Here is a 21,288-nt window from a genome sequence, read left to right on the forward strand (position 1 = left end):
GAATGAAATAGTTCAAAGATGACTGAAATGAGTAGGGTTTGTCCTTTAGGGACCTGAAATATTGAAAGAACATTTATTGGCAGTCCATCTCATAGCTGCAGCAATGGAGATGTCAGCCAATCTGTTTGCCATATTTGAAACGAAACCAAAACTTTGTCGAGACCAACTACAGGACCAAACCAAAATGGCCATTTAGACTATCACACCTGGACCGTGTCACGACTGGACGAATCAAGGTGAGCAAAGAGGCTGTAAACTCACCGATGTCCTGAACCTCAAAGCCGATTTCATCATAGAGTTCAGCCCGATCCCTGGAGCGGAGCTGGATCCTGTAATCCACCCAGATGGTGGTGTGGTTCTTATCGAAAAAGCACTCATTGGGCTTCTCAGCGCTGTAGTGAGGACATTCACTCCAAATTTCAAGGGAGGGAATAAGGGGTCTGTCAGGTGGGTGAGAGGAAACACAGTCAGTCTAAACAACTGAACAGGTTTTAGATGTTCATAAACCTAAACTTAAAGTTTCTAACTTCTAACTAGATAAGAAAATGAAATGTGAGGGTCAAACTGAAAGTGTGTCCTGAGAAGAGGAGAGTTTACATGTTCAGGTCCATTCCTAATGTGGTCATCTTGCTCTCTTCTCTTTTTTCATTAAAACTGCAAACTATTCGGGGTGGCAAACTCTGTTCCCAAAAGGCCTCTATCATGCAAGTTTTTCTGGTTTCCCTGCTCCAACACACCTGATTTAATTTAAATGGATCCAACAGTTTCTTGAGAAGTTCCTCACAATGACTCCTTAATCTCAGTCAGGTGTGTTGGAGTAAGGAAAAATTAAAACTCTGCAGGATTGCGGCCCTGAAGGACCAGAGTTAGACACCTGTGCTCTACATTGTAGTCATATTAGTCTTACAGTTACATGCTGAGTAGCTGAAATGAAATAGTTTAGTCTGAGGCAGTGAGCTTCTGACTGGCATCTTACATGTTTAGTTTTACTCAACAGCAGATGCAATGATGTATTAACTGATATCTTACAGCACTGTGCAAAAGCCTTTTGCCATCTCTCATTTCTTTTTATTCTGCTGCCAAAATATTAAGGCATATTATGTATGAGTATGTGTAAAAGAGAGACTGAAAGAGAAAGTTTAGGCTTTTTTCCTTTTCTCTCATTTCAGCAAAGCACTGATGTGCAAAATTGAATGAAAAGTGGTATAAATATGACATATGGTGGAACAAACGAACAAACGCTTTCCTTTTGTTTGTTTTTTGGTTGAATCACCAAAGACTGACCTCTAAATCACTCAAGCATGAAAAAAGCTACAAGCTAAACCAGTGTTGTGTTGACAACATAACACACAACTTAGCAAAGCCCTCATTTGAAATTGGATCTTGGCAGCTTGTCCCATAATCACATGTCCCACTGACACATGTCTGACAGACACGACATGCTGTGTGTTCAGAGGTGGGTAAAGTAGCCAGAATTTGTACCCAAGTAAGAGTAGTGTAACTTCAAAAGATTATTACCCAAGTAGAACTGAAATGTAGTCATTCATAAAATTATGTGTGTAAAATTAAGTTACTTGGAGCAAATTGGTACCGTTTGTTACTTAAGGGTAATGATTATGAATAGAAAATCTGTTTGAATCAAGAATCGATTCTGAATCATCATCCAAAAACTGGAATTGAATTGAATTGTGAGTGGTTGTTAGATTTACATCTCTAATGCCAACTGACTCAAGAGCTGAACTGAAAATCAGCAGCAACAGGTCTGATGGAGTGCAACCAACACCTAAGAAAGAGCTTTCGAAAGTTAAAAAAAAAAAAGTTAAATAGCCTGGAAAACGTCTCCTGAAGACTTTAAAGACATTAAAAGAAAAGTTGATCTTATCTTTAAACTTGACAGAACTGTACAAACTTCATGTTAGCGTGTGGATGCCGTGTATAAAATATTCAGTGTGCCAGACGTACTAAATGGATGTAGATGGGCTATTTTGCACTCTTGAAAAATGCAACCCTCAGTGCACACTGTTAAGTAATCAGTTTGTACTTTGTCTTTTTAGCATGTGCAGTGAGTTTATATACATTTTAGTACACACTAAGGCTGGACGATTAATCAGATTTTAATCTAAATTACGATCTGGGTTTTGAACGATAAAAATAAAAGCGTGTGATTATTTTTCTCTCTGCAGTTTCCTCTCCTGCTGTCTTCAGCTGCTAATCGAGCGTCTCTGGCATTGCAGCGCTGTGCTGTAAACTCCTCCCACAGCCGCTTTGCTTTCATTCAGACACTGTTGCCAACTTGCCGACTTTCTCGCTAAATCTGGAGACTTTTATTTGTTAAAAGCGACAAATCTAGCAGCTTTTACTGGAGTTATTAGAGGGTTTTCTGGTGTTTTGGCGACTGACTTAAAGACACATATTGTTCTGCAGTTACTGTAAGGAAGGAGCAGCGGGAGCCTCTCCCGTCCTAAAGCACTCCCAGGCGGCCAGTCTCAGTCGGCTCCGGCTGCAGGTCAATGTAGAATAACTGCAGTAGGTTGTGGAAGTTCACCTAAACATAGTTTGTACCATTGTCAGTGACAACTGGCTGCATTATTTTCCGATACATTGTTTGGCGAGTTAAGTCCCATTGTTACGGGGCGTTACCATAGCAACGCGTTAACCAGCTGGTTCAGATCAGCTGTATTTTAACAGGAGAATGAGAGAAACGCGCTGCAGCCTGACAGCGGTTGTTTGGCATAAAACGTACATCCAGGCCAACATAAAATAGTTCCTATATAAGTGGTAAAAGCGGATTAAACAACTTGGAACCGTGCATTAGACGGTTATAATGCACGACACGGAGTCAAAGAACACCACGACGCGCAGCGTTGTTTATAAATACTGGATAATTGTGTTAAATAATCGAGATCTCAATTGCAGTCAAAATAACCGTGATTATAATTTTTGTCATAATCGAGCAGCCCTAGTACACACAAACCTTTAGTAGATCCGGGCCTATAAGTATTTAAAATATCAAAGTTACAAAAGTGACCTTAAAGTGGACTTTGCCTTGTCAACAGTGAGCGAGAGATACAGGACATGTCAGATAAGGTTCAGACACCACCGTGCACACATAGGAGGTATAAAGCACCCTTGTTTAGATCAGGTGTGAGTGACAGTGTAAACACACAAACAGTGTGATTATGTCTGTTCTGCTTGTAATTCTCCCTGAAGCTCCTGTTTTAACTGTAAGCTTGTAACTATAAATGGAAAAAATCATTTCCACTTCAAGTCTTGACTGACTCCTTTATGCACGAGTCATCAACCTTTTTCCCATCTCTTTAATTTAAATGAGAATTTTTTTTACTTAAGCTGCCAAAAGAACAAAACAAGCATCCTTGTTTTAGCGATGATAAAGTTGTTCCCCTCACGTTGTTTTGATGAAGAATAAGCGCAGGTCTCCCGGCTCAGAGACGTTTCTGAAAGTGCCACTATTCCAACTGCAGCGGAAAGCCTCCATGTTGTTGGAGACGCAACCAAGGAGGTGTGGGCGCCGTGGGGGGAGGGCTGTAGGGAAAGAGGGGGGGTGGGAGGGGGAAAATACACGTATTATAATAACAAATCAAATTACACATTATACCATAAAGGCAATCCGTTGTCTTTATTGCTAGTGGAGGATGACTGGGCTGCACAAAAGCACTGGGAGGAGATATGTAACCCAACCTCCGAGAGCCGCCAGGCCACAAGGCAGGTTTTCCTGGAAATCATTTTACTGCCTGTTAGAAGAAAGCTGCAGCCGGGGAGTTCACTGCCTCCACTGTCGTGGAATAATCTTATTTGTTTTTGCTTTACTCAGAAACCGGCTTGCACAGAAGAAGCCATGGGGATCATGTTTTACTGCCTGTACAGATTCAAACCACATGTGTGCAGCACATATCTCTTCAGCCTTCCCCAGCAGGCCTCAGCCCTGTCAAAGGCCTGCGTGTGTGTGTATGAGCTGTATTAACACAACAAAACTGAGAAAAAACCCTTTAGTTGTTATTTTTTTTTACCAGTTAGAACAAAGTAATGGTTGTATTAACCTGTCTAGATGCACCACATTGACGTCTGCGCCTGAAAAGATGAAGTGTTTGAAGTATGAGGTCATTTTTAGCCCAGCTGCACTGGGCTTTCTGCAACACAAACACGTTTTAGATAACAGATATGCTTGATGAAGTGAGCAGCCACCTCATTATTTTCTGCTTTAATAACATTTACAGAGAACTTTCCAGCATATCAGTCCAAAATATCTCAAAATCTACAGCAGAGTTGAGCTCAGCTGAATGTGAAGACCACAGCAATGTTAATTTTTCTTCATTTGTGACTGAGCCTCAATGTGAGGCCAAACAGGAAAGTTTGGCCTCACATTATATACCGGACCTCCTCTCTGTGGGGGTCCAGCTTTGGCTAATAATACCCCCTCAATGACTCACCCACCTGTTAAAACCTTTAACCACTCCGGGTGTGACGATACTCTGATACACAACAATGCATTGATTTATTGTGCAATGATATGAAACTATTCCTCACACAGTATTCAATCACCTTCCACTGAATCAATAATATAATATTGTATCCCGATCAGAGCTTTTATTCAAACCTCTACTGACCACAAGGCCAAATGTGAATGATTAAAACATCTGACTGTTCTGCTGTCACTGCAGCCGTGACGCATGAGTTTAGATTATTTCACATAAATGACGGTAAAGTACCATATTCTTATACATTTTCATAGATTATTTTCTTTTTTGCCAACAAATGCCTGACTGTGGCAGCATACAACATGGATTTGACTGTAAAGAGACAATTTAACACAGATAAACAAGCAAAATCTTGGGAGAACTAAAGAGAAAAAAGAAAAAAAGAACAAAGTCTACATTTTTGTTTCAAGAATAGATTTTTTTTTATTAAAATGTGACTGAACAAATAGGTTGAATTAGAGTTTAAAGTCTAAGCTGCTTTCAGTTAGTTGTTATGAAGGGAAGTGATTGTGTTAATTCAGGAGGTGACATGAGAAAAGGGATATCACAGGAAAATGTTGCTGTTAATTATCAAGTGTATGTAATGCAGTAATTTAATCAAACTTGTGACTTTTATCCCTAATCGGCACCAATTTAAAGTACTTATTTTGTTCAGAGGGAGTTTTTGGAGGAATCCTGAATGAGTGAAAGTAAAAATGTAGTTATTTGTATTGAACTTTTTGTCTATATACTGTATGTATGGTGTATGTATCGTATTTAATCCAAACTGTTTCTGTGACCTATTGCATCACTTTGAGATAGAAACTTACGGTGTGTTCAGACCAGACGCGTTTTGAGCGTCAAGAGCGGCAGGTTTCAATGTAAAGTCTATGAGGAGGTGCGGCAAGGGGGCGTCGAGCTTTCTCGCGTTGCGTTTTGAGCGCTTTGGGCGTCGGCGTTCCACGCGTATGGCGCGTCAAAAGCAAATAAGTTGACGCGGGGCGTCAACCAATCAGAGAGATCAGCTCGCAGCTCCTGGAGAATTCCTGTGGTGAACCCAGACACGGGGCGAAGATGCGATTACTCCATGCAATATTTAGGATAACCATTCCTCGCTGAAAAGCTGAATGTTACTGATTTGGCAACGTAGCAGGATACGTTGCCAAGCAACGCTTTGTTTGATGGCGGCGGCGGCTCTCTGCTGAGTGCGGCTCTTGTTGCATTAAACACTGACAAACTGCCCTATGACAACGTCCTCTAGCTTTATTTAATAAATAAAACCATGCCATATCTCTACTGAATCCGCCATCATTCAAACTGACCGGAAGGAAAGCGCCGCCTCATTTGCCGTTCGCTTCAGACACACAAGCGGCAGACGTGGCAGGAGCGCTGGGAGCGTTTTGGGCGTCAGACACAAAAGAGGCAGTTTAGTGACCAGCGTCGAGCGTTCAGCGTTTTGAGCGTTTTCAAAACGCATTTGGTCTGAACACACCGTTAGTATAAAACCCTGTAGTATACAGTTAGTTTTCTTTGCTTCCTGGTAAATACCTTAGCATGACAATAATTCTGACATATAAAGTTAAATATATGCTTATTATTGATGTATTTATTTACATTTTTTACATTTTAATAAAGAGCTAAATAAAAAATCCTAAAAAAAAATAAAATCTGAATTTGAAGGAGTTAAGAGAAAACTGATGGACATTTATCTCTGCCTACTACGTTTTCCAGACAATCCCTGAACTAAACAATGTTTTATAAATCCTTAAAGGGAAAATATTTTTGTGCAACAAATGATGGGAAATATTATTTAAATAAAGATAAACTAATATTAAAAGCTGCAGACAGAGCCCTCTGCTGCATTACGAGACTGAAGTTGTCACTAGTTTACTGTCAGGTATTCATGTCATTTAATGCAGCGTGTGGATGGAAACATTTTAAAAAGTGTAAAGTACTTTAACAAGACTGGTGTTGCTAGTTAAAGTACTTAAAATGACACTTTAACTTTAGGTCTGTTCAGGTTCGGCCAAGGACATTTTTTAAATTCTTTTTTACTATTTTAAAATTAAAGGAATTTCCAGACATTACTAGACCTTGAGTTTATAATATTAATGCATGGAAATTATTTGATTTAGTCATCAATTAAAATCCATTTAAATAGAACAAAAGTTGCTTTTTGGGGCAAATGCGATGATTAACATGCAGTTAATCAAGATTAATTCATTAAAAGCCAATAATTAATGAGATTTAGTCTTAATTTAAATTTTTTTTTTAATTACATTTTACAGTGTGTCCGCATTAATAAAGAAGCCACCAAACATGTTCTCACTAAGACTGATAATAAGCGTGTGCGCTTGATTGGAAATGTACTCATGATGAGTTACAACGTTTCAGATTTTAGAAAATATCCAGTTTATTAAGCATCTCAAAGTCAGAGGTTGGGGTAGCATTTCTTTACATGCTATTAAATCCTTCTGGTTGTGTGTTCAAGAGGCCATCAACAGCAGCGGGGGACTGACAACGTTACAGAGAGGACCAACACAAAAAGCCCGACTGGCTGAGTGGAGATAGAGAGTGAAAACAAGACGTCTCCTCTACATTTGAGAGGAGGCACTCAAAGCTGTGGATGCATACCTCAGACCTGTTTCGCAGAAGAGCAATTAGGTGTTAAAAATAACCTGTTTACAAGATCTCAGTCTCTTCCTTGAAATTGTACTTTGTCAGGATTAAGAGAAAAATCTATTTGACACCCAGCTATGCAGTGTTTTTTTTTTTTTTTTCTGTTTTTCTTTTGTGGAGAGCTCCTGTTCAAACTTGACCGAGTGACACACAGTAGAATAAATACTTACCTTAATCTTACCTTAATCTTTATTAAGGTAAGATTAAGGTAAATCTTACCTTAATAAATACCTTATTAAATACCTTGGTTGGGTATCAATTAAATTAGTGTCTTAAACTCTGTGATGGACTGGCGAGCTGTCTAGGGTGGACCCTGACCTTCGACGAAAGACAGCTGGGATAGGCTCCAGCTTCCCCGTGACCCTTCATTGGATTAAGCGGTTAGGATAACGAATGAATAAAAATTTTAGTGAAGTCATCTCTAGGTTGTGCACATTTACGAGAAGAAAGCCACGCCCACCTTCCTAGCAGTTGACCAATCACACGCAGGCAGGAGATAGGGCGGAGCTTTTTCTGTTCGCTAGTTTCTGGCAGAGGCTGATCTGAGAGGATCAATACAAAATGAATAAAGGGGTTTGTGAAAAATGCTGTATTATTTCTTAGGTTTCAATTCAATTGAGATTTCGAAAAAATAGAAAAAAATTAATATGATTAATAATCCACGAACATTAACTCTGCAAAGACCAACTGTGACGAAGTAAAGCAGGACAAAATTAGAGTGGTTTTGGTTCCTCAACGGGGTTTCAAGTTTTAAAATGTCAAATTTTAATAATAATTTGATCAAATTACGATTCAGGGTACTACGATTTAATAATTAAATGATTATCAGAATTTTCAGTGTATTTTTTATGTTTTTTTTCCCTTCCTGTCTCCTTCCTACTTTTGTTCTAGTTTATATTCAATTCAATAACAGTAAATACAAGTAACCAAACAAAATTATCTTAACTGTCTTCTATTTATGTGAAATAATATCCAACACATACACTACCAGTCAAAAGTTTAAACACACTTTCCCATTAAATTCAATGGAAAGGTGTGTCCAAACTTTTGACTGGTACTGTTTCGAGCATTTTTCAATATTGTCTTTAAATCTTCCAATGTAAATGTCAACAAAAATATGTTACACATCAGTAGTATTACTATTAGATCTTATTTTTCCTTTAATCAAATTCCATGTAGAGTAAATCTTGTCCAGGCCTTGTCTGCTCTCATGCCCATAAAAACCAAAATGTTTGCAAATACTAGCTTTCAAACCCAATGACTGAATCTCAGTAACAGATGCAATGCTAGCTGCCGCCTTCTTTACATCTCTGTTGTTTAGTATTTGCCGCCTGGACACCGGACCCCTTTTTGGTCTATTTATACCCCTTACATGCATAAATTAATATGTCCGTTTCAAACGCTGTCATGTGTTGCCCTCATATTTCTGTGCGTCTTTTACATTGCATAGTTGAAAAGTCAGTTCATCTACTAGTGGGCAGTGCTGAGTTTAGAGTTTCCTTCAGCACGTTGATCCAGGTAAATGACTGTAGCTGCAGACACACTCACACAGGCTCTTCAAATGCTCCAAATGTGACTACAGTTGATGTTGTTCTCTTCAACTTCTTCAGCTTGTTCCATCCTCTGCGAGAAGTGACAACTTTTTTCTTGCTTTCGAGGCACCGAGAAGAAATGACGTCATTTTGTTCTCGTGGACGCGTTTGAAAACAGTTCTCGAGACATCGGGCTGGCAGATACTTTTGAAGCTTCGAAAAGTATCGTGTGATTGGTCAGACATGTGAGGTGGGCGTGGCTAACACTGAAAAAGCATGAAGCGGAGTCGCTGCTTCGCGTTTTTACTGTTGCAGGTAAAACGGATTGTTTTGATAAAACAGCTGATCGAGGTGGTGAAAAAGTACGAACATTTTCACATGTAGCATTAAAACACTTGGACGGAGCCGCGTGCACGATCCGCCCTGCCGCGGACAAAGTTGCTTGTTAAATATGAAACTAGAAAATCACTCAGAGAGCGGAAACCTCCACCAAGCACAATGTTAAAGAATCCTTTTGAACAATTCCTGGATCCAAACGATGATCCGGATCACCACCAGAATTTAATCAGTTCTTCATTTTCACATTTCCAACAAGTCTTGAAATTTTTTATAAAAATCTTTCCGTAACCTTTTAAGTTATCTTGAACACAAAGACACCGGGAAAAACATAACCTCCTTGGCGGAGGTAACAACCGGGTTCATTGCACATAAAGCAGACATCGCCCCCCACAGTGACCCCTCCCCGCTGCAGACGCGCTTCTCATGGGGGATGTATGGACCAGACGAAAGAGATTTTTTTTCTTGTTCTTGCAGCCTCGAGAAGCAAGAACTCAGTTCTTGCTTCTCAGGGAGGATGTAATAGGTTTCTTCTTCCTCTGCGTCTTCTTCTTCAGGTGCTTTTGATTTGGTGGTTTCTACATAATCTTCCTGTTCTACTTCTTCTTCTTCTCTTTTGTTTGTTTGGTTGTTTCTTTTGCTGGTTGCATCTCAGCTATAAAACTGAACACTTCCACCACGATTTCTGGTGTCGTCGCTCCCATTTCTGCGTCAAATGATGGACAGCTTGAAAACTGACCTTATGTGCATAATTAATGTAGTAGATGGATAAAATAGTCTGTCTGTCTGCATAGCCAACTTCTGCATCAAGTATAAATGGGCCTTAATGTGTCCAGGCGGCATGTGCAACTTTTATATCCCTTCCACCCTTTAAATAGAAAAAACATTAACAAATCGTAATTGAATCGGCACGTGCTGCATCTCCATTAAATAGTGAATCATCCCACCTCTAATTGCCAGCAAGACTTTTTTCTATCTGGTTTTTTTTTTTTTTTTGTCCACTCTGGATAGACTCTGGATAGAAATGCCATATTAAACTGTAATAAAACTAAAACAAGGTTAGTATAAAGCTGGGTTTTGGCAGAGAGAGCAGTCAGATAGACCAGCACACTGACAGACCTCATTTTTGTGCTTGTACGTCAAAGTAAGTGCTGCTGTGTTTGCTCAGCAGCTATCTAGCAGAGGTCACTGGTGGTGCAAGTAAACACATGAACAGCAGATCCAGAGCGCACTTTGGAGCGTGTTCATCAAAGCCACTGAATGCATTGACGATTTCCAAGAAGGTAATATCAATTCACAATCTCCTCTCATTACTGCACTCCTATATCCGTACTATTGCCAAGTAAACATGTTTATATCATGTCTCTGTCAGCGCTACCAGCCGCCTGTTTCAGAAAGAAACACATCCTCACTCAATTTGTTTTGATAAGCCCAGATGTGTTTCCCCTCAGCTGTGATTTGGAAGGAACTAGGAAATGGCCGCTAAGATTAATTTCCTTTAAAGGACAAACCCGTCAGTCAGTAGCTCCCATTCCATATTAGCTGGAACACAGCTCATTGTCTTTCTTTCTTTGCACAACCTCTTGATGATAATTAGTGTGTGCTTTTCCTTTTATTGGGCCTATTAACTATCTGTACGTTGTACTGGTGGGAAGCTCACATTAATGTCTTTGCAGTGAGCACACAGGGCAATGGGGTCCCATGTTCAGACATCAGTCCACTCTCTGGGGGAAATGCCGAACGTTCTGCATTTAGAAAAGCCATTTCCTACACTGGCAAAGGGCCACCACGCTCTCATTGGAGTTACAGTTTATAATCTTTCACCGAACTAACAGGCTTTATGGGCCGAATGTGAAAAGGGGGACAGGACATAAAAGTAGAGGACAACAAATGTAAGCCATGTTAAAAACCAATGCTCTGACTAGTGACACAAAGTGTGGTGCACGGGGGAAAAAAAAGTAAATTAATTAATAATGATTGTTCACAGAAGAGTCCGGTCGATTCCTAGAAGTAGCAGCAGCTGTGTTTCAGTGTGGCTGGGAAGTGAGAAGAGATATTCTGGGCAACAGTGCCGTGTAATAATAAGCCCCATCAATCTTCCAACACTTTCCAGTTTTAGAAACCATATATACCATTCTCTGCCCTCTGATGTGAAGTTTGGGAACACACCAGTAGGAAAAACCAGTGTTCTGGTCCCAGATAATCATTATGTAGAAATAATTTGTAAGGGTTTGACATAAAAGCAACTAAATTCCTATGGTTTAAGTAAAAATATATGTACTGAGGTACAGTGTAGTAAAAATATATTCATCCTGTCATCCATTTTTCTTTTTTCTTTCCTTTTATCATTGGAATAAAATGAATATATTTGAGAATTTTATAGAATGAAATGACAGAAAACTTTCAACACTTCTGTCAGGAATTGATGTTGCACATTTTCTTTACAAGTCACACAATTTATTCAACTGAGTCCAGATGTTCACCATCTGAGTCACATGATCTTGGTATACATGTTACAAGAGAATTCGGCATGAAATAAAAACAATTAATAATAATCAAAAATAGAATAGATAATGATTTATATTTAGTATCTAATATAATCTAATCTAATCTAATATAATAATAATAATGTTGCCATTACACAATAATTACTGTAATAACTACTTCTTGTACAATATTTTGCATGTTTGCATACCAGTAACACCTTCTGTTGAAAACCCATTTGATCCAAACATAATGATTTTATTTATTTATTTTGATTTCATGTACTTTAACAGAACTCTGCTGTTGCTCCAAACTATTGCTAACAAATTTTCCTATAGATTCCAGGGAAAAATTTGAACATAATATGAAAAATATGTTGGATATATATTGGGATTTAGTTTTTGTTTGACATAAATAAAAGATAGTGGAGACAAGCTGGTTTCTTGAATTAACAGATATGGAAGAGATTTTAAAGTATGAAGTAGCTAGTGTGAGAGGAAAAATAAACTGCAATGGGGACAATAGATGCATTAAAATCCAAAATTAGTAATCAAATCTAAGCACCCTGAGTCATAATCAAGTTGATCCATGAGATACCAGTAAAGGCACACCCTATATGGTGGTAGCCACTTAAACCACTTCCAAACCACTTACATATCACTGAAGAAGTGGGGCTTTTTTCTAACTCCTTACGCATTGTAGGGAAAAAAATGTGAGTTCAGTTTCAGTTTCAAACCTTCTTTCAAGACTTTTTTATTTTTCTGAGCTATATTACTGGAAGGCCATTGTATATATATTTTCCTTTTGGGATTTTCATGGTGGTTAACAACCAACTTAGAGGAGCATCCCTACCCTCTAGTGGACTGGAGTGTACTGAAAGTCACACAGTCCCTGGAAATATCCTGCTTATCAATGGGATCGACCTAAGGGTGATAAACATCTATTTTTGAGATTATTTCATCATAACTATTGCAGAAAACGTCCCTATGATGGAATGGCGACCTGTGCAGGGTGTACCCCGCCTCTCGCCTGATGGTTGCTGGGATAGGCTCCAGCTTCCCCGCAACCCTTAATCGGACTAAAATGTTTGGAAAATAAATAAATGAATATAGCAGAAAAGTTCACTGAAATTATGTTGCCCTGCAGACAGGAAGTTGTCTAAAAGACTAAAAATGTGGCCGCAATATATTTTAAAGTTGCAAAGATAGCACCTGGGTGAATGATTTATGATTGTAACCTATGTTTGAGTTCAATCACTTTGTTTTTCATAGTTTGTTCTGTTTTGTGTGTGGTTTGGGAGAATACACGTCATAATTGTTCATGTTGATTATAAAAAGTTATGGTTTGGGTCGAATAGGGAGAGAAAGAGAAATGGGGAAAATACAGCGGGGGTGAATGAAAAGTGCTTGATAAAAAAATACATTTTGATTTGATTTTGTAAATCTCTTATTAGAGATATTTTATCAAACTGCCTTTTATTAGACAGTTTTTCCTGATTTTACCTGCTCTTATTTATTTTAACTGCTTATTTGTTTGAGTTTATACCCAATTATTATATTATATTAAACATTATATTATTTTCCAGCTTACAATTTACTTTATGTGTGAAGTATTTTGCATACTTTGTTTATAAAAGTACTACAAAAATAAATTTGATCATTTTTATTGTATAAGAGGGAGGGTTTCTTTTGTGAACCGTGAAAACCATGAAAATGAACAGAGCATGGAAGCAGCATCCAGGTACAAAGACAGGGATATTTTTGCCTACTAAAAAGCTATGCAAAGCTAAGGGTAGCTACAGATGCACATAAACAGGAACACCCTTTCACAGTTTTCCTGTTGCCATTTCACAGAACTCCATGTAGCTTATAACGTATCAAGTTGTGTTGGGTAATGGTGCAGCAGAGAAACAGCAAAAGGCAGCTGAGTGTTGGAATTAAGCTGTCTATGCTAATTGAAGTTAGCTGTGCAAACAGCCATTAGCGTGTGTTTAAATAATCAAGTGACATTAAGAACAAATTTGATTTATATTTGTTGTCTGGTTAAGTGTAGTTTTTTCTTCCACTGGGCAAGTAGCCACTAACCACAGTGACACCAGAGCAATCTGAATCACTTGGCAAAAATTGAGATGGTGGCAAGGATTCAAAAATTTGCAGCCCCATTACTTTTGAGTGATCCGCAACACTGATTTCTACAAACAAGCTAATGCTCCCCCTGCCTATCTGCAATAAAGCACTACATATCAAAACACAATGGCTCACTAAAATCCACAAAAAGCATAAAAACCAAAACAGAAGACAATAAATCAAGCTGCAGGATAACACATCTTTAGCAAAACCTCTGCTAACCTACTGAGGGCAAAACCTCACATTGTCAATGGATGACTTAAACAGTCAATCAGACCTAGCTTAGGTCTGTGGATAAAATACTGCCCATGTGTGACAACACAGAGCCTTTCCACAACCACTGGGCAGAAAACTGAGCCTCCACACTGAACAGCTCGTCATTGTTCAGCCGTGCAGAGCTCTGTGCTCTGCAGAATTCCTGGTAAGCCACTTCACTAGAAATCTGCTGGCTTTCAGTGGAGGGCTTCAGTGTTGTGCAACACATTTTGTGCCAAAGCTGCATAGTAAGTATGCAGTTATTGTCATGTTTAAAAGCCTTCAGCTGTGGCCACTTAAAAAAAGTCCACTTAAAAATGTGGGGTTTTTTTGCAAACAAAACATAATTAAAAAATCTGGGCATTATTTGCAATTTAAGTTAAATACAGTAACATAAGCGTCAACTGGAATAAAATGCAGTTGCATTGTGCAGTAATTAAAATTTCAAACATGGTTCATCTCTTCCAATGCAAAAACAGGATGGTTGTTAAACTGTGTGCAGAATTTAGTACCTTGTTCAGGGTTCGGATCCAGCGCTGATCCAGTGAGGATGTGAAGGAGAAAGAGGGGCAAGATGAGAGCTGCAGTCATGATGTTGAGCTGTGGCAGAAACATGTGGTTAATGTTAGTTTCTCAGTATATTCCACCCAGATGAAGCACACAAGCCATCAAGGCCCGGCCCACTAACACTGTCCCACCTCCACTTTCACAAAAATGTGAAGTGGTTACATAAAACTCTACAGAGCTGTTGAATTCACCGCTTTGGGTTAAAGCATGCAGGGCATAATAAACAATCACTTTTTCAGTTATTATATTTGAGTTTTCTGCTGAGGCTTGCTAAAAATAAGCATTTATCAAGGAGTTTTGATGAAATTGAATATCCACTAGTCAAACATGGCAGAAACCTTTTGCCATTGTAAATAGACTACTATCAATGTCATCCCATGTAGTCAGATTACATTTACCAAAAACCAATATCCATTTATTACACATATAGTACCAGTCAAACGTTTGGACACGCTTTTCCATTGAATTTAATGTGTTTAAACTTTTGACTGATAGTGTATGTACACATATATACACTTTTTGGATTTTTCCTCTTAATTCTGGGCCACAGAAAACAAACTTAAAAGACAACACCTTTCCAGGTGAAAATATTTGGATATCCAGCTGTGCAGCATATGTGTGAACTGGATAACTGCCATTTTGGGTTTGCAACATCAAATGTGTGCCTTACATTGCGAACACAGACTGTATATGAAAAGATGGGCGGAGCCTCCGTGATGTTCCCCATAGGTTTCTGAAGAGCTAAATTGAAGCTCGGTGGGCGGTTCCTACCATCGCCACCTTGGCAGGGGCAAGCGTGTCGTCTCGCCCAGAAAATACATATATGGGCAAAGAGGTGGAGCCGAGAGGGGGGCTGTGAGCGTCATGGTGAATGATTGACATTGAGCAAACTCCAAGCTGCCTGTAGCTAAGAGCTAACCGAGCTAACCCGGAGATAACAGGAGATAACCAGCTAACGGAGGTAAGTGGGCTAAAGCTAAGTCACGTTGTTAACTAGCTCAAAACCACGGTTGTTTCAGGATCTTCTTATTTGAAGCGGGATATTGGGTATCTGTCAATCAAAAGGACACGCCCCTAAATATGCCAAATTTCGAGATTAATTTACTTTTAAACGGGTGAGTTAGAAAAAAAACTCACTCCCCCCACAGTTGTCATGAAGGTAAACCTGACCTATTAAACCAGACATGGAATTTTGTACCAGGCTGTAAACATGTTTATTTCTGCTGTGAAGTTGGTCTTTTTAACATGGGAGTCTATGGGGATTTGCTCTGTTTTGCAGCCCCTAGAGGATGAAGGGGGAACTGCAGTTTTATGCACTTCCACATAGGCTTCACTTTTAACTGCTGGAGGCTCCATCCATCTTTTATATATGGGCTGTGATTGCAATATGTGCCTTTAACTCCTTTGTTTAATCCTTAACGAGCATGGTTAAAATTAAAAAATGAGCATTAACTTGGGTCATATGATGGTTTATTTCAGTTGCAATAAAACTGACTGCCAATAAATCGGACTGAATTGGATTCGTTTGGTAAAAGTGCCCTGAAATAACTGGTGTGATTCAATTATACAATCAGTGCTTTATAAATGTCCTCGATACTCTTTAATAAATCCTGAATCCTTTTAAGAAAAATTTTGGGTTGTTTTCTAAACCACTTACTACATACGACATATACTTGGTAGTGTGCACTGTTTGTAGTTAGCATGTAGTAAGGAAGCTTATCATCGGTTCATTTAGTGAAAAATACTGATTTTCTTTTAACTAGATTTCAGAAAGGCATCATTAAACAATGGCACAGCATGGGATTATGATAAAACTGCCTTTTCGCTTAACTGATTGAGGGACAATGTCTTCCTGAAAGTACAGAAAAAGAAGAGTAACTGGCAGTCACAGAGCTAAACTAAGAAAAAGAATTTTCTAATAATAAATTTAATAATAATAATTATAAGAAGAATGATGATGATGATGAAAAAGAGGAAGAAGAAATCCCTTTTCCCCATCTTTATATTGTCGTGACAGTGCATATGGAAAAAGAAATGTCTGGCTGGGTTTAAACCAAAAAATTTTTGCATTTCAGCACTATATCCGGCATATCTGCAACAGCTTTCAGCCTGCATCCTACAATCTGTAAAAAATCAGTGAGGACAACTAGTGTAATAGATAGCTTTGATTTAGTTCAAACCAATTAGCTTTTAAGCTAATCTTAAATCTGCCAGCCTTATTCAGACTCATTTTCAGCATCTGAGTCACAACTACCACTGATCTTCCTGCATTACGAGACCTACATGTTGACGGTTTGCTATTCCTGTTTGGCTGAATGGTTAATGTGGATTCATATCTGCGTGACTCAGACTCTTATCATATTGTAAAAAATTAATCTAAGACAAGTCTACTCCTATTTTTTAGTCATTTTTACTTTAGAAAATAATTGACTTTTTTCTATTCCTACTATTTTAAATAGTCTGAACTACTTTATTCACAGGTTCATTTCACTCCACATTTACTGGTTAGTGGGAAGGGCCAGAAGGTTGAAACTGGCTTGGTGAGCATGTTTTATTCATTATTTTCTTTCTCAGAATTCAGTCAATCCTTCCTGGAAAAGCGTATTTTGAACAGTATGCAGTTTTTTTCTAATCATGACATCAGTGCTGCACCACAGTATTATTGCAAAATGTGCTTCTACTACTCTCTGAGCCTTGATTATATCGCATTTGCTGGCAAAGATTCCTGTTATTTCTTCTGGTAAAATCTAGCGTTGGAACCAGAGCAGAGTGGGTGGGGGATTCTGCTTTTATGAGGCTTGAGATATCAAGTTTTCTTTCACAAATGCAGCAACTCAGAAAATATATTAAAACTAATCTCATTGATATAATATAATGTGGGGTTTTAGATTTTAATGACATTATTATAATAAAATGACAAGGATTTAAGGTCATAAAAGTTTGAGAGGTGTGTCGTGGCCGATAAAGACTAAATTTTAATGCTAACAGCAATCCTGTCAGAGTGTGAACTTAATGGATTTTGAGTTTCAATAAAAGCCACTGGTACACTTTACTTATGATGTTAGTCTATTTGTTTTTAAGTCAAGCAAAGATGGAAAATATCCAACTTCTTAAAGAAGTGGATTCTCAGGGTTTTGTGTTTAAATTTGTAGGGTTTCCAGATGAGGTACTGGGGGCTCATCAACTTTGCTCTCTGTTTTTTTTTTTTAGAAAGGGAGAGGATCTGGTTTTCTCTGACTTGCTATTGTTTAGCTACTGGTCTCATGACTGACCAATGACTTTCTAGCTTGGTTGTTCAGTTTGGATAGATGACCAAAGTCTATGTTTACCCTTGATCAATGGGGTAAACGATAGATGTAAGGAAATCTGGCAGTCCATATATTGTTGGCTATGGGTCTGATACACCAAAAACTGATTGTGCATCTATTCTGACAACATAATACCAAGCATATAGCAGCACAGGTGGAGAATCTTGCACTGACCAACATTTTTCACGTTAGAATGGAGAGAACAACCACAAAGGATTGAGGAAATTAATAACCACTTATAGAAGTGGTGACTAGTGTGACTTGCTCAGCTCCTTTAGAGGAACGTTAATCAGTACACATTAACATTGGGAAATACCTGATTTATGATCAATTTAGAGACTTTAATGTGAAGAAGCAACTATAAATAAAAACAGAAGACAAACTTCCTAATTAAATGTAATCCAGTGTCCACAAATGCAATACAACACACTGTTCTAATGTTGATACTGAAGATGCATGAATAAAGATGCAGGGAAGACGTTCTTAATATTTTTAGTCAGATCCTGTTCTTGCAAAAGCATCCGCTCAGACGTTTTTCTCCCGTTTGAAATGAGTGAAATAACTCCTGAACAAGACAGACTGATAAAACTACTTCTGGACAGTGATTATATTAAAACAGATAAGAAGAAAATTCGGCGGACATCCATAACCTGATGTTCAGATTTCAGTTCGCTATGCTTACATTAATCTAGTGTCAACTACTTTTGGTTCCTTAGGACCAAGTGGCAATCTCCAGTGGGTGGAAGTGAAGTCTGTGCCGTAGTGACAAAAGTAGTTGTACACCCCTCATCCACTAGGGGCTCCAAACCAGAGCAAATCCCCATAGAGTCTCATTTTAAAAAGGCCAACCTTACAGCAGAAATAAAACCATTTTAGGTTTAATAGGTCAGGTTTACCTTCATGAAACCCGGGGGGGGGGGGGGGGGGGGGGGGGTGATTTTGATTGACAGGTATTCAATATCAAACTGCAAGAAGGCAGGATGTAGCACAACTGCAATTTTTAAGCTAACAGTGTAACTTAGCTTTATCCTGCTTATCTCTGTTAGCTGGTTAGCTCCTGCTAGCTCTGAGTTAGCTCAGTTAACTCTTAGCTACAGGCAGGTCAGCGATCACTAGATGTCAATCATCCACAAGACGCTCACAGCCCACCCTCTCAGCTCTACCTCTTCGCCCAGTTTTGTATTTTTCATGGAGAGTCCCACATGAGGCTGCCAAGATGATGGTGGTGCCAGTCTATTGTCCGTCTGTCCATCTTCTGCATCAAGCCTTAATATGCCTTATGCTTATGACCCTGGTATCAAAAAGTGCTAAACTAAACACAAAGGCCAAGAGAAAGTGTTTTTAGTCATTTGGTCAGGAAGACGTACAGGTTGCTTTGAACATTGTTTAGGTCCTGTTGTCAGCTAACCTATTAATACTGTTATCCTGCATTGAAATACACTTTAATAACTCAACTGCATATGTGAGTGGGTGGATGGTTACAACAGCCATCAGCCTGTGGATTTCAGAAGTTAACAGGTCCCAAGGGCCAAGGGTAATCTCCCAAAACTATGTCTAAAGCTTTGAATTACCCGAAAAGTCACACCAGTCAAGTTTTACAAGCATCTTAAGAAGTAATGCTGTAAAAATGATCACAATAAGAACTCCAGCAAAAATGGATGCTTCCAAACTAGAAAAAGTTGGAACAGTCTGGAAAAAATTACTAAATTCATTGCAAATGGTATGAAGTTTAGATATTTCATGGTTTTCATCAACTTCATTTAATGTCTTATATTGAACCTAGCTTGCTTGTGTGGATAGTGTTTGATTGCTCAGACCAGAAAACACTGTTCCACAGTGTGAAGTTCCTTCCCGATGCCTCTGAATCCAGAGGGGTCAACGCCACCTCGGGAAACGGTCACAATAGGAATCTTTTGTGTAATGTTTTAAGTGGTATTTCTGAATCAGTGCTGTGTGACCAAAATGATTATTGGGTTTTCATTAAAATTATTTTGGTTTTTACTGTATTTGACAGCAGGGTTTGTGTTTTTTGTCCAACTGGGCTTTAACCACATCATACACTGATTGAGAGACAAACTACTGCACTAGACTGGCTGACAGAAGCCTATCTCACTTAAAGCTAATTGAACAGCTCTATACAAAAGCCATCAAAGTATTTTACTGGAAACCATAGTCGTATCGTATCTACCCAATTTTAGCTACACACAACTTTTTAAGAACTTCAAACAATTAAAAAATGTTTGCGTCATTTATAAATCTGTAACCCCTGGATTTCATCAGAAAGAAAAATGGTATAAGCAACACCAGATCAGCCTTCAGAAGTGAATTCATTGCAGAAGATTCTGTTGTTGTTTCCCTTTCGGCTTATCCCTCTGGAGGGATCACCACAGCGAATCATCACTCGGGTGAATTGGCACATGTTTTACGCCGGATGCTTATTTCAGAAAATCCTCTTTGCATTAAATATGTTATTGATGAAAGGATGTTGCCACATAGCTTTGATCTGTAATCAGCATTGTAGAAACTGAATTATGGCTATTTGTATTTGTATTTCAATAAATAAAAAATAAATAAATAAAGCTGTCCTGGACTAATTCCAATGGTTTGCTGATGAGCAATAGGCCAAAATACCTGCCAACAGATGTAGAAATCTGACTGAGAGTTACAGAAAACACTTGACTCAGCGATCGCCTCAAAAGATTGCTAGTTAAAATATTAGTTTACAGGTGATGGAAAGTATTTTATTTCATTATGATTGTTTGCTTTTTTTATTTATGCAGAAGCAATGTCATGATTTTCATTGAATTTTTATTTGTTATTAGGACCGATAGGTGAAAATTATTAACATACAGTCTGTCTTCATGATGTTATGTCACTCTTACTTTTACTTTGTCAGAAAATACTATAGTATGACACAAGCTGTAAAAGTAATCCAGGGTGTGTTGTTGTGGAGTAACGTTAGAGTCAGACTCTTTGTGACCATTCTCTATCAAAGATGGCATGTTTTGACATGCGGGAAAGGTGTCTCTGTTGTGGTTCATATGAGTCCTTACTGCTTGACAAAGAAAATAGTACAAAAAATGTGATGTAACGATAAAGGTCATCAGAGGGCAGCATAAATAATATGTTTCCAGTAACTTCACTGATTGTGTTGCTTATGTACATCTTACACCTCTGGCATAAATCTAAAGATAAATTCCTCAGTACAGCAGCTAGCCAGAGGTTTCATAGTTTGTTACATGTTTTTTTATACTTGAAAATTCCTCTGTTGTGAAGTTGAACAAGTATTAAAGGATATTAGTCAAATATTTTGCCTGTTATTGATATCATTATTGTTGCAAGTGTTAAGGGACCCAAAAAGAAGTTTTTATTCATTCTATATTTTTTTAATTATTTGGTAATCAGAATTTTTTTATGCCAGATGTAATCAGCATCGATATCGGTCCGGCCCTGGTATATGTGTGTGTATGTGTACACAGACTGTCTTTAGCAGCACTTTGAACATTAACACCTTATTACAATGACT

At 38.4% G+C, this 21,288-nt stretch overlaps 1 protein-coding gene across 1 annotated transcript in view; it reads right to left on the minus strand.

The window, feature by feature from the left end:
- The window catches only part of LOC306768326 (growth hormone receptor-like), a 34,313-nt gene that overhangs the window by 9,296 nt on the left and 3,729 nt on the right, over positions 1–21,288 (minus strand). Inside the window, exons 2-4 of the mRNA XM_079256631.1 lie at positions 14,400–14,487; positions 3,408–3,543; positions 262–440 (exon numbers count right to left, since the gene is read on the minus strand). Of these exons, the coding sequence (XP_079112757.1) occupies positions 262–440; positions 3,408–3,543; positions 14,400–14,478 (394 nt within the window). The 5' untranslated portion in view covers positions 14,479–14,487. The remainder of the gene's footprint in view (positions 1–261; positions 441–3,407; positions 3,544–14,399; positions 14,488–21,288) is intronic.

This window comes from Telmatherina bonti (genome assembly GCF_933228915.1).
Source record: "Telmatherina bonti genome assembly, chromosome: 17".
Lineage (NCBI taxonomy): Eukaryota > Metazoa > Chordata > Actinopteri > Atheriniformes > Telmatherinidae > Telmatherina > Telmatherina bonti.